Below are 13,547 nucleotides of genomic sequence, written 5' to 3'. Positions count from 1 at the left end.
TTCCTGAAGAAAGATGACACAGGATATGCACTGTCGCTCGTAAATACTTGATCTTCGTTTAATTGGTTTCAAATTAAAATTAGAAAGAAATTAAGTGGTTTGAATTTGGCAAAAGTTTTCTTTTGTATTGAAATATTTTTTAACGTTTATGATAATTATAATTTATGAATAAACTGACACAGGATATACACTACAGCTCATAAATATTTGTCCTTTATTTCAAGGAGTAGCATTATTCGATCGATTTTCATGAAACCAGTCAAGGACTTAAATTCGAAAATTTAAAACTTCTTCTTTTAAATATTAAAATAATTTTTATGTTTATGATAATTATAATTCACAAACAAGCTGACACAGTGCTTTATTTCAACGAGTAACTTCGGTCAATCGATCTTCAAGAAAAGATTCAAATTTCAAGATTTTTTTTTTACATTAAAATATTTTTTTATGTTTACAATTATAATTGACAAACAAGCTGACACAGTGCTTTATTTCAACGAGTAACTTCGGTCAATCGATCTTCAAGAAAGCAGTCAAGAATTTAAATTTGAAGAATTTTTTTGAAATGAAAATATTTGTTATGTTTACGAAGATTATAATTCCTAAAAAAGCTGACACAGGATATACGCAACCACTTATAAAAATTTGCCTATCCTGTTTCTCTCAGTATATCCCGAAGAGAACGATAAAGGAATGAAAATTGACCGTGGCAAGGAAGCTTATCGAAAGAAACAATAAAAGAATGGTGATTCTACTTGAAAAGGTAAATTCGAAGGAAACAAGTCGCGCGATCCAGAATCTACTTAGGAGACATAATCTCCATATCACAAATACAGTTCGTTCAAGTTGCAGCGAAGTTCTCCATATAAAAAGAGCTCTCGCGGGGGCGAAGAAGTTTCTCCTCATAGCCGGGATTATTATTTAAAATAGCCAGCGTCTCTAACATTTTTTTCTACAAACTGGTTCGCAGCCGTCCATTAATGCATTTTAAACGGCACACGTTACAAGGAAACTTTCTTTCCAACGCGAGAGTGCCTTTCAAAAATATATGGAGAACGTTTGCCCCATAGAAACGCGCCTTTCGCTTATTGTTACTTTTCTGCGGGCTGTGCCCCATGTCGAACTTCCGCTTCAAAAGATTTTTCACCGACATAAAATCGCTTTTACCGGTTTAAAAAATTTTGAAATTATATTCGAGGCGATCGCTTTCGTTCATTTCGAAAATTTTGGAATGAAATTCGAGAGCATTGCTTTCATTAGCATTGCTTTTATGTATTTCAAAAATTTTGAAATTATATTCGAGACAATCGGTTTTATGCATTTTAGAAATTTTGAAATTATATTTATGGCAATCGGTTTTTGTGCATTTCACAAATTTTGGAATTATATTCAAAGCTTTTATGCATTTCGAAAATTTTGAAATTATATTCGAGACAATCGCTTTCGTTCGTTTCGAAAATTTTGGAATTATATTCGAGACAATCGGTTTTATGAATTTCGAAAATTTTGAAATTGTATTCGAGGCAATCGCTTTTACACATTTCAAAAATTTTGAAATTATATTCGAGACAATCGGTTTTATGCATTTCGAAAATTTTGAAATTATATTTATGGCAATCGGTTTTTGTGCATTCCAGAAATTTTGGAATTATATTCAAAGCTTTTATGCATTTCGAAAATTTTGAAATTATATTTATGGCAATCGGTTTTTGTGCATTCCAGAAATTTTGGAATTATATTCAAAGCTTTTATGCATTTCGAAAATTTTGAAATTATATTCGAGACAATCGCTTTCGTTTATTTCGAAAATTTTGGAATTAAATTCGAGAGCATTGCTTTCATTCATTTCGAAAATTTTGGAATTATATTCGAGACAATCGCTTTTACACATTTCAGAAATTTTGGAATCATATTCGAGGCAATCGCTTCTATCCTTTTCAAAAGTTTTGAAGTATTCCAGGCAATGGTCTTCATCAATTTCAAAAATTTTAAAATTACATTCGAGGCAATATTATCTCCCGAATATCAATTGCATTTAAAGAACGTTTTTAGGTTAGATCAGGTTAGAAAAGGATCGTTTGACAAATAGTCAAACGATACAGTGATTAACGAACCCATTAAAATTCTCTCTCCGAGCATCACCGACACCTCGAAACTTTCTCAAATTTGCCATTTTACCACCTTAATTATTCACACTTCAATTGAACACACGTGCCCACAAAATCGGGGCTATTAGTTCACCAGTATCCTAACCTCAAAACCTTCCCTTCCGCGTTACGTCTAATTAACTTATCACCGTTTTAAAATATTTTTTCTCAAAGCACTCTAGAAGGTCACCAGTTAAACCACCATACCGAAACGTCGATTCACCTAAAATTAAACCAACTACAGCAACCGGATTCATCTTCTCAACAAACGCGACGTAATCAATTCCCAACAATGACCCAATTAGTCACGCGTTCGAATCGTCCACGGGGAACCGCAAAATATGATCGCGAAGTTGTCCAGAAAAAGAGTGAACGCTCACCTTGTACACGTTGGGATTCTTCTTCGGATCGGTGAGCACGTCGAACGCTGTGTACAGTTGATTGAGCATATTGACGATCTTCATAGCGCCGCTCGAGTCTGTGTGAGCGGCACAATATGCCCCGAAACCGACGATCCCGGAGAACAACAGTGTCACGCAGTCGTATTTCTTCGCTGGGACAGGCCTCGAGTGCCTCAGTTCGTTCGCCACGGATATAGGCAGCACGGAGTACAACAACCTGCGGAACACCGGTTACTTTTAACTAACAAATATTAAAGCTTGAAACAACCGTGAACACTTTGGTTGCCTACACAAGGATTAGCACTTGCTAGAAAATTTAATTCTTCAATAATCACGCGTAACATTCATCGTTTCAATGCTCATAAACAGCAAATACACAAATTACGCATGCTGCAGGTTACAAGCATACGAAATACGGTAAATTCTCCACAAGTGTCAGTCCGCAAGGAACCTAATGACTTGGCTGTCGGAAAAGGGGGAGTAGCGAGAATTTTATATTAACTTCTTAGTTCGCCCCGAGGTTTTTTGTTCGTTAGTCTCAGCTCCGAGCTTGGCGTGCGTTAGGTTCAGAGTTTCAGAGCTGTTCCGGGCCTCTATTGGTAAACTTTCGACGAAATTCAATTAAGTTGTGAAGTTCGGAAATTGAGAGAATGTTAAAGTTGCTTTTGAATTCAGCGAGATGTTGTGATTATCGTGATAGATCGACGTTGAACGTTCATTTTCGCATTTTCCTTTTCGATTGTTTTCGACGCTCGCCGGCTGTTGATTAACGTATCTATCTAATCCAATTTATCTATCGCGTTTAATTAACTGGTTCTATCTCACGAGTGAGATCTCGAACTTTTAGATTAACGATGTAGAGATTTGTATGATATTTAAAGGATAAATGCCTGATCAGAGTTGATTGTGTGTTAAAAGTGGCTGAATTCGAATGGAAAAGGAGATAGATAACAATTAGCGGATTTATCCATCTCCATCCGCGGGAAACTCTTTCTAGAGACCGGGGCCATTTAAACGTGGACCGTGCACCAGAAGGCAACAGGTGGAAAAATGTAACTGCTATTCAAATTAATCTCCCTTCATGTTTGTTGATCGCGTCTCGACGTTGCAGTGAAAATATCGAACGCCACGGGAACCGAAAGAGTTATCCGTATTTTTTGTGGGAAGTTAGAACGATGCTTCGAGGTGTTAAAAAAAAAAAAAATGTGACTTTTGGAGAAAAAGAGACGAGAAAATTGTATCTGTGTTTGTTTCGTTTGCTAGTTTCCTGAATTTAATTATACCTGGGAAACTTTTTCAATTTTAACATCTTCAGTTCTTCTCGATTTACCGTGTATATTTAATTCTGCGATAAATTTGTTCCTAGATTGAAGCATTCCGGTGCTTCGAAGCAACGCTGCGCGTCAGAAGAGACGGGCGCTTAAAAAGTACTTCGGCTTCTTGGCTGAAACGAATGATAGAGAGGGAAAGGGTGAAAGAGAGAGAGAGTGAAAGTGAGAAAAGAAAGGAGGAAAGAAGAGACAGAGAAGAAATGAGAAAGGGAGAGACAGAGAAGAAACGAGAAAGAAATATGAGAAAGAGAGAGGGAGAGAGAGAGAGAGAGTGAAAGTGAGAGAAGAAAGGAGGAAAGAAGAGACAGAGAAGAAATGAAAAAGGGAGAGACAGAGAAGAAACGAGAAAGAAATATGAGAAAGAGAGAGGGAGAGAGAGAGAGAGAGTGAAAGTGAGAGAAGAAAGGAGGAAAGAAGAGACAGAGAAGAAATGAAAAAGGGAGAGACAGAGAAGAAACGAGAAAGAAATATGAGAAAGAGAGAGGGAGAGAGAGAGAGAGAGTGAAAGTGAGAGAAGAAAGGAGGAAAGAAGAGACAGAGAAGAAATGAAAAAGGGAGAGACAGAGATGAAACGAAAAAGAAATATGAGAGAGAGGGAGAGAGAGAGAGAGAGAGTGAAAGTGAGAGAAGAAAGGAGGAAAGAAGAGACAGAGAAGAAATGAAAAAGGGAGAGACAGAGAAGAAACGAGAAAGAAATATGAGAAAGAGAGAGGGAGAGAGAGAGAGAGAGAGTGAAAGTGAGAGAAGAAAGGAGGAAAGAAGAGACAGAGAAGAAATGAAAAAGGGAGAGACAGAGAAGAAACGAAAAAGAAATATGAGAGAGAGGGAGAGAGAGAGAGAGAGAGAGAGAGAGAGTGAAAGTGAGAGAAGAAAGGAGGAAAGAAGAGACAGAGAAGAAACGAGAAAGAAATATGAGAAAGAGAGAGGGAGAGAGATGAGAAAGGAAGAAACAGAGAAGAAAGGAGGAAAGAAGAGACAGAGAAGAAATGAAAAAGGGAGAGACGGAGAAGAAACGAGAAAGAAATATGAGAAAGAGAGAGGGAGAGAGATGAGAAAGGAAGAAACAGAGAAGAAAAGGGAAAGGAAGAGACAGGGAAGAAATAAAAAAAGAGTGAAAGAGATAAGAAAGAGAGACACGGAGAGGAAACGAAAAAGAGAGTGACAGAGAACCAGAGAGATGAGAAAGGGAGAGACAGAGAAGAAATGAAAAAGCACGAGAGAGATAGAGATGAGATGAGAAAGGGGGAGACAGAGAAGAAACGCAAAAGATAGCGAAAGAGGAAGGAAGAGACAGAGAAGAACCGAAAAATAGAGTGACAGAGAATGAGAAGAGATGAGAAAGGGAGAGACAGATAAGAAACGAAGAACAGAGTGGCACAGAACGAGAAGAGACGAGAAAGGCAGAGAGAGAGAGAGAGGCGCGATCCAATTTCCGGTAGCAGAAGAGTATCCTGTCAAGAAAGAAACTCCATCGTCAACGTTAGAAGGCGAAGTCGATTCCGAGACGGCAGAATTGCGTCAGGATAAATGGCAAAACGAGGCCAATGGGGATTTCCTTAATCAGAAAATTACGCGGACGGAAATCCTTACCTGTCGGTTTTCTGCTTCTCGCCGTCTAGCTCGCGATACGTCTGCTGCAATTTATCGGTAAGCAATTCCAAGTTTCTCGTTAATTTGTAATCAGCCTCGAATTGCTCTGACATCAGCACGAGATCTCTGGTCGCGTCGTGAAGGGGGACGTCGCTCAGGTATAGGCCCCGCCTGACGAACAGAACCGTGCAACAGTGAGAGAAGAAGAAAGAAACCTTCTATTCCCAGCGCTATTAACGCGGGTGATTTCTGAAAAAAACCGTGGGTATTAAGGAACGTAGAAATGGTAATGGTATTTTTCTCCATTTGCCAGGTATAACTGTATGAGAAATAACAGCTCTCCCTGTACATTTTCTAATCATTCGTATAAATAATATTATTATTTCAGTTTAATTATAATTACTTTAACATACAATTACACAGTACACAGTACAAGTTAGCGCGATTTCAACCAGGTGTTACTTTCATTCGAAAGAGAACGTGGTAAATTGTGTAATTCCAGGGAGGATCTTCTGGTTGCCATTTTAATCGACTACACCGGATTACTTTAATTAATTAAGCTATCCGAGACGGTGAAAGAATTCCTTTTGTCTGAGCTTCATGTCTTGATAAGCTTCCAAGTGCAGATTAACTCCGACTCTAGCCGTGAAAGCAGTTTCACTTCTCAGAGAAAATTCGTTCTTTCAATTCTCGAAGAGAATGCTGGATAAGACTGATAAATCTAGAGAAAAAATGTACCAAGTCTCTGGAAATCAAAAAGGGATTATCGAAATAGGAATGAGAAATTTGTATTTGCCATTCATCGATCTCGAAGGCGTTGAACGATATTTATGACTTCCCGCGGAACAATTTGCCCTCGACGCCTCTAATCGTTCCCATTCGATCATCTTCCATGTATAATTCATGTCTCTTTCCCAATCTCGCTCAGAGATTACGCGACCACCCGGTGTATTGTAGTACACTCTTGAGATTCAAAAGAATTACCTACATTTTTGATATACATACTTTCACGAATCATCATTTCTTCCCATTTTTACTCAACATTCAGATTCAAGTTATTTGTTATTTTAGCATTTGTTTAAGTACTAGTTGAAGTATCTTCCATAATCTACGGAAACGAATGTTAGATAGCAATTAAACGTGATTCCAATATGGCCCATAATTGAAATCACGATTAAGACAGGCAGAGATACACCTGGAGGCCACATTTCCGGGATCCGAGTCTTTGGACGCTTATTCAGGGAAGAAATTAGGGATGGTGGATTATACAAAGAAGAAAACTAACGCTTCAAGTGCAATTGCGAATAAATTCACCTCAAAAAAAGAAGTGAAGTGAAGTTAAGTTAAGACACTCCCTAGCCTAATTTTTACTGTTCCACGCTTTGAAGAAACCCCAAAAAATTCTGAGACAGTTACCAAAGTCTCTACTAAATTATATAAAAATAAAAACTCTTATCAAAAAAAAAAACACAAGAGTGAAATTTCCCTTGGGTCATTAACGACCCAGGTTACCAACGTAGAATTAAATCTAGCTTCTACACCTAACAACTAAAACAGAACTCATTCGATCCCTTAATCACCGACGATGAAAGCGTAAAAAAGAACAATAACGCTCCAAAACGCGTAAAAACCGTGTTTCACGTAACGCGCGTAACGCAGGATCGGATACATTCCCCGTGAAACGGCGTAAAAAGTGTGTGGAATAATAGATGAGGGGAAACGCGTGAAAATGTATGACGAGACGTTGGCAGGCGCGATGTTTCATGCATTCAGTCGGCTTGCCAGGCGCAAAATCGTGGAAACGAGAGGCAAAAGATAACGCGAACGAAAGAAAGAAAGTGTAATCTAGGTTGAATAGAGAGAGAGGGGAAAAATGACGAGAACAAGGGTGAAGATTATTCGAACCGAGGGGCAATTCGGTGGCGGCGTGACGAGAATTTATGTCCGCAGTATAGCGCGTCCAGACAGTAGAATGGCTGTAATTATGCGAACCATCGGTTCAACATCTATTCAACACAGGATATATATATATGTGTATACCGTTATTTTGCTCGACGACAAATATTTTACCGTGCAAAGAGAAGAAGGAGGAGATACGTTAGGATGAATTAATGGGGTATGGTCCAGCAACTACAGCCATCGACACACGTTGCGTCTATTTACGATAGCGACCTACATACCGATGTCTTCGATGGCCAACAGATCGGCCGGGTTACGCTTTATGGAGGATTTCTCGGTACTCCAATGGACATACCGCCATTGTCTCATTCCTGCCGACGGGTATAACGAGATTATTCTTCGCGGTACTTGTATTTTTCAACGGGATGCTCTTTTGGGGTGCTTCTGTATTCGGTGTTGTACGGCGGTGTGAACGTTTTACTGTTTGGTCAAAGTGTTTTCAGATAGATATTTACAATGCGTTGGAATATTTTGATGAAAAATGAGTTGCTCTGTTAAAAAAAAAATAGCGATTTTTGTATACACAGGGTGTCCCGTAAAGAGTGTAACACCTGGAAATGGGGGTTGCTGGGGTGATTCTGAACAACTTTTTCCTTTACCAAAATGTTGTTTGGAGCTTCGTTTTTGAATTATTAACGAAAAACACTGGCCAATCACAGCGCGCGTAGAGCCCCCGCTCAGGGACGGGAGATTCACGCGTACGCTTGTTCACGATAGCGCGCGGGTGAATGTTCGCCCGCCCCTGAGCGCTCTGATTGGCCAGTGTTTTTCGTTAATAATTCAAAAACGAAGCTTCAGACAAGATTTTGGTAAAGGAAAAAGTTGTTCAGAATCACCCCAGCAACCCCCCATTTCCGGATGTTCGAAGAGTTACGGGACACCCTGTATATACTACCGGGCAAAAGTTTGCAATCACCGAGCATTGCAATTTACACAAAAATTTCCAGAAAATAAGAATTGATCGATCAATTAAACACTGATTGGTCAAAATCACTGATCCGTAAAATGAATACAGGTACTTAAAGGAGTGAACACCCAGACGCACACTATTATCAGCACGTCTCCAGACCCTAGCTGCAATGCTTGCGAAACTTCGGAATGTAAATTCTTTTAGAAAATAGTCAGCGACTTTGAGAATTGTTTATCGTTCGAATCAATTGAGATGAGATAAATTGATAAATGTAGAATTGAGATAAACTTTAATAACGAGATTTAATATTGACGAAAAGTGGGAGGTGATTCCAAACTTTTGGCCGGTAGTGTATGTTGCGAGCTATTTCAGTGATTCGACTATGAAATTTTTGGAAACAGAACTTTCGTGACGTCTGCAATTTTTATTGTGTACGTTGTTTGGTAGAATAGAGATTTTTTCGGTGATTCGACTATGAAATTTTTGGAAATAGAAATTTCACGAAGTTTGCAATTTTTTGTCGAGTTTGATGTGGAGATATGTTGGAATCTTTTAGTAAACAATGATTTGCTACATCCAAAAAAGAATAGCGAAATTTGTATACGTATGTGTGAATCTTTTCAGTGATCTGACTATCAAATTTTTGGAAATAAAAGATGGGAAGGTTTTCAACTTTTATTTGTCGAGTTTGGCGTTGAGATACGTTTGAATCTGCTCTGTTCAGAGAGGAAGTAGTAAATTTTGTGTACATATGCAATTTTTATCGTGTATATTGTTTGGTGTTGAGATTAGAATCTTTCAGTAAAAAATGAATTATTCCGTCTAAAAATGAAACAGTGAATTTTCTACAAATATGTGTGAATTTTTTCAGCGATTTAACTATGAAATTTCAGGTTTGCAATTTTCATTGTGCACACTGTTCAGTATTAGAGTCTTTCGACAAAAAGTTATCCCCTCTGTGTATCCGTGTGCAATAAATTTTCTCAGCGAATCAGACTCGAAAATTTTCAAAATAGAAATTTCACGAGCTTCGCAATTTTTATCCCGCACATCCTTTGACGTCGAGCTACGTTCGAATCGTTTAATAAAAAAATTATTCGCTCCGTTTAAAGAGAACGCTGTGAATTTTCCGGCCATGAAATTTTCCAAATGGAAACTTTACGAGGTATGCAATTTTTATCGTGGCGCATCGTGTTTGATGTTGAGGACGCTGTCGCTTTTATCCATAAACGGAGGCTCACTCGGGAAGACACGTCGAATTGAAGAAGTGAAATACGCGGAGATTAAGGAATATCAAAAGGGGGATGTTGGGGCATTAAGGCAACCTCGATGGCCGAGAGTAAAGATATTTCAAGGTCGTTTCTGCTTTCCTTATCTTAACTGCGCCAGCATTTATCGGAGTAGCGAGCGTGGCGAAACGAGTTCATTCATTCCACGGTGGAAAATGAAACAGCTTGCCTTAGCTGAATTCTAACGTAAATAATAATTAGTTGAAACATCGTGGAAGTCCAATTAGTTAGTTGAGCATTCGCAAGAAAATTGTTATTATTGAGCTAATTAAAATGTTACCGGATGAACTGTGTTGCAACCGCTGAACACGCGGTATCTAGATAAATAGATTCGGAAATTCGTTGCAAAATTTATGTTTCCTTTATCTAACGCAATCATCTATCTTGCATGACAAATGCGTGCTTTAACATTGTGAAATTTAACAAATTTAAAACAGAAAAGTGCAACCTTTCTTGCATAATAAATGTGTAGTTTAATATGCAAAAATTTGTCCAATTTGAAATATGAAAGTAGTTTTAATGTTATTTCAAAAATTTTAAGTACGAAAATGCAATCTTTTTTTCAGAATTAATGTGTACTTTAGAATGTGAAAATTTGTCAAATTTAAAATATAAAAGTAGCTTTAATATTTTTTCAAAAATTTTAAGTACGAAAATGCAATCTTTTTTTTTTCAGAATTAATGTGTACTTTAATACGTGAAAATTTGTCAAATATGTCAAATTAAATCAAATCAAATTAATAACGTGTCAAAAATTAACAGTTTTTTAAATACAAAAACTACAAAGCAGAGACTTTCCACTTAGTAATTCCAATTATCCTAACATTTCACTGTTACAGTACCGAGATAAATAGATTCAGAAATTCGTTGGAAAATTTATGCTTCCTTCATCTAACGCATTCTTCCTTGCACGATAGATACATATTTTAACAAGCGAAATTTTTCAAATTCGAAGCACAAAACTGCAATCTGTTTTCCACAATGTATGTGTCCTTTAACCCCTCAAAATTTGTCAAATTTAAAATATAAAAAGTTTCAATATTTTTTCAAAAATTTTTAAAAGTGACAAAACTGCAACCTTTTTCCACAATAAATGCGTGCTTTAACACCTCAAAATTTGTCAAATTTAAAATATAAAAAGTTTCAATATTTTTTCAAAAATTTTTAAAAGTGGCAAAACTGCAACCTTTTTCCACAATAAATGCGTGCTTTAACACCTCAAAATTTGTCAAATTTAAAATATAAAAAGTTTCAATATTTTTTCAAAAATTTTTAAAAGTGGCAAAACTGCAACCTTTTTCCACAATAAATGCGTGCTTTAACACCTCAAAATTTGTCAAATTTAAAACATAAAAATAGTTTAAATATTTTTTCAAAAATTTTAAAAAACTGCAAAACTGCAACCTTTTTCCACAATAAATGTGTATTTTAACGCGTAAAAGTTTGTCAAACCTAATCCTTTCTCAAGTACAAAAACATACAAAGCAGAGACTTTTCCCATGGCAATTCCAATTATCCTACCATTTCACCATTACCTTCGACCTCCATCCTCAATTTCACACATTCCAGAATGCAACCGTTCACAGACCATCGTTCCTCCGCGCCGCAAAAACTTCACAATCTTCAACCATAATTCCTACGCGCGTAACAAAGCGTCACAGCGGTGTAAAACGCATCGGAAAAACGAGGCGAAAGAACGGAAACCGTGTGCAAAGGTACAATTGGCCAGAGAGCGTCACGGTTCGACGGCGGAAACTCGACGCTCTCGTACATTTATAATTTAAACGAACGATCATTCAGCCAGCAGAGCGCGGTATTGCGCGTTTTGCAAGCGGAAACCGCGTTGCATTCTTCCCAACGTTCGTTCGTTTCGCCGTGTAACACGTATACCGCGCGAGGGTTGATTTTTGCCAAGTTTCGAAACGTTGCGGGAAACGGGCCGAGGTTTATCGATCGAAATCGCGACACACGCGGCCGTGTTTTGTTTGGAAAATCAATTTAGCAAACTACCCATTCGGTAATTGCACAGCGAGAGGGGATTTGCCGGCGTTTCTGAATCGAAAACGCGTCGTCGCGCGACTAACGATATCAATTTAGACGATATAATTACCCGCGCGGCGTACGAGATGGCGAATTTTCGAATTACCGGCGCGACACGCCGACGGTTTTAATGGAATCGGGGAATGCGAACGATCGTGGCCTCTTCGATTTCTAATGAATCGAGGTCGCGCGCGGTGACGCGCCCGGGAGAAACGCGAATCGACGTTAATCGACACGCGACTTTGACGCGTTAAACGCGTGAAATCGAGTCTTTCACGATGGCTCGACGTTCAAACGTGTTTCTGCCGGCAGTATCCTTGAATTTAGATTAACGTTTCGCACGTGAGATACGTTTTGGCGGTAATTTCACGCTCGTTTTGCGTGTAAAATTTTGCGGAGGATCGAGATTGATTTTTATCTTCGACGTTGAGTTGGTGATGGTTTCGAAGTGACGTGGTGTAAAATGACTCGCGAACGTTGCTTAACAGAAATATGTATTTGTTTAAATCAGATAACGCTTAAACGTATAGGCGACACGATGCATGTGCCTTTTTCGGGGCTCCCTCAAGTAGCCCCTTTTTCCCTGGGACAGTCCCAGGAAGTGGAGGCGCGGGCCTACATTGCCAAGGCGATACTCTTGCCCTCGAGGACAAGCGAGATCTTCGCCTCGAGGGCCAAGAGTCGCCAGGCCTAGATACGTGGGCCCCCCGTGGCGGTCGCCACAATGGTATTATTTTTCATAGAATATTGTAATCATAATACGATGATGTTCGTGGTCGTGCCTCTATTATTTTCATTTAGAAAAATTTGGTACGAGTTTATTAGTTGGGTTCGTAATATTTTGTGAAGGCACATAGGAGTCTATCAGTCTCAAAGGGTTAATCTTTAATTTTTCAGTTTCCCATTTTTTCAGTAAAATATTTAGGTGTACAAATTAATTCGATGCCTTCTTTCTCCGAGTGAACAAATTTTAAAACCGCTATATTCTTGTCAGAGAGGGAACTCGTCAGTTACTCGATAAGTGGCAAAGAATACATCCAAAATAACAGAAATTACTGTGAAAATTAAAACTGTGCCTGATTTTCTTTCTAAATAAACACAGAAGTTTGTAGAAAAAGGTGACCCACCGGTGGGTCACAATCCTCAACGAGTTAATTTCCTTCGGAATTCTTTCCAGCATACTCCCTCGTCACGTATTACAAGCTTCATCCTGCGCGTTACATGCAACTGCTTTGTGTAAACTCTCACCTGGTTAAGTCGTCCAAGTTCATAACGCTGGGGTAACAAAGGAAGATGACGAAGTCTGACTCAGGTATGTACAACATTTGCCCCTGGAAAAAGGAAGTAACAACGTTGCACGTGACAACGGAACACAGTTACTCCGTCTACAGTAAATCTGCGAGTCACTCGTCAGATTGCAAGTCAAAGAGAAACAAACAACAAAAGACTAAACTCTGGAACACATTCGAAATTCCACTGATAAAATTCCTTCAATTCAGAGTGTTTTAACCCCTTGACTCGTGACTTCTTTTGCTTAGACTATACATACAAATAAGCGTCTACTAGTTACCGTTTTATTACTGTATTAGTACGAAAAGGCAATGTTTGGTAATTCTCAGTCTTGTAAATGAAAATTGAGTTAAAATTAATTTTTGCTGTATCCTGATTAGAATCTGTGCCACGAGTTTGCTATTATAGGGCAGCGATTTTTAACCCGTCTTATCTCACGGCGCACGTAAACCAATTACTAAAATTCTACGGTACATCAAAAAAGGTATTATTGGAAAAAAAGAAATCGACTGATTTACAAAAAGAAGTAACATTTTTTCCCCTTACTTTTCAACTCGAATTAAAAATTCTGGGACACACCAAAGAAGATA

The 13,547-nt window shown here is 38.3% G+C and overlaps 1 protein-coding gene across 1 annotated transcript in view; it reads right to left on the bottom strand.

The window, feature by feature from the left end:
- LOC108571530 (guanylate cyclase soluble subunit beta-1) overlaps window positions 1-13,547 on the bottom strand; it is a 56,643-nt gene that overhangs the window by 13,114 nt on the left and 29,982 nt on the right. The window contains exons 9-11 of the mRNA XM_017933591.1: window positions 12,916-12,998; window positions 5,470-5,640; window positions 2,528-2,765 (exon numbers count right to left, since the gene is read on the bottom strand). Coding sequence (XP_017789080.1) covers window positions 2,528-2,765; window positions 5,470-5,640; window positions 12,916-12,998 — 492 coding nt within the window. The remainder of the gene's footprint in view (window positions 1-2,527; window positions 2,766-5,469; window positions 5,641-12,915; window positions 12,999-13,547) is intronic.

Source organism: Habropoda laboriosa, unplaced genomic scaffold (assembly GCF_001263275.1).
Source record: "Habropoda laboriosa isolate 0110345459 unplaced genomic scaffold, ASM126327v1 scaffold40, whole genome shotgun sequence".
Classification (NCBI taxonomy): domain Eukaryota; kingdom Metazoa; phylum Arthropoda; class Insecta; order Hymenoptera; family Apidae; genus Habropoda; species Habropoda laboriosa.
Note: the sequence above shows the minus strand (reverse complement) of the source record. Positions and strands in the feature narration are given on the sequence as shown.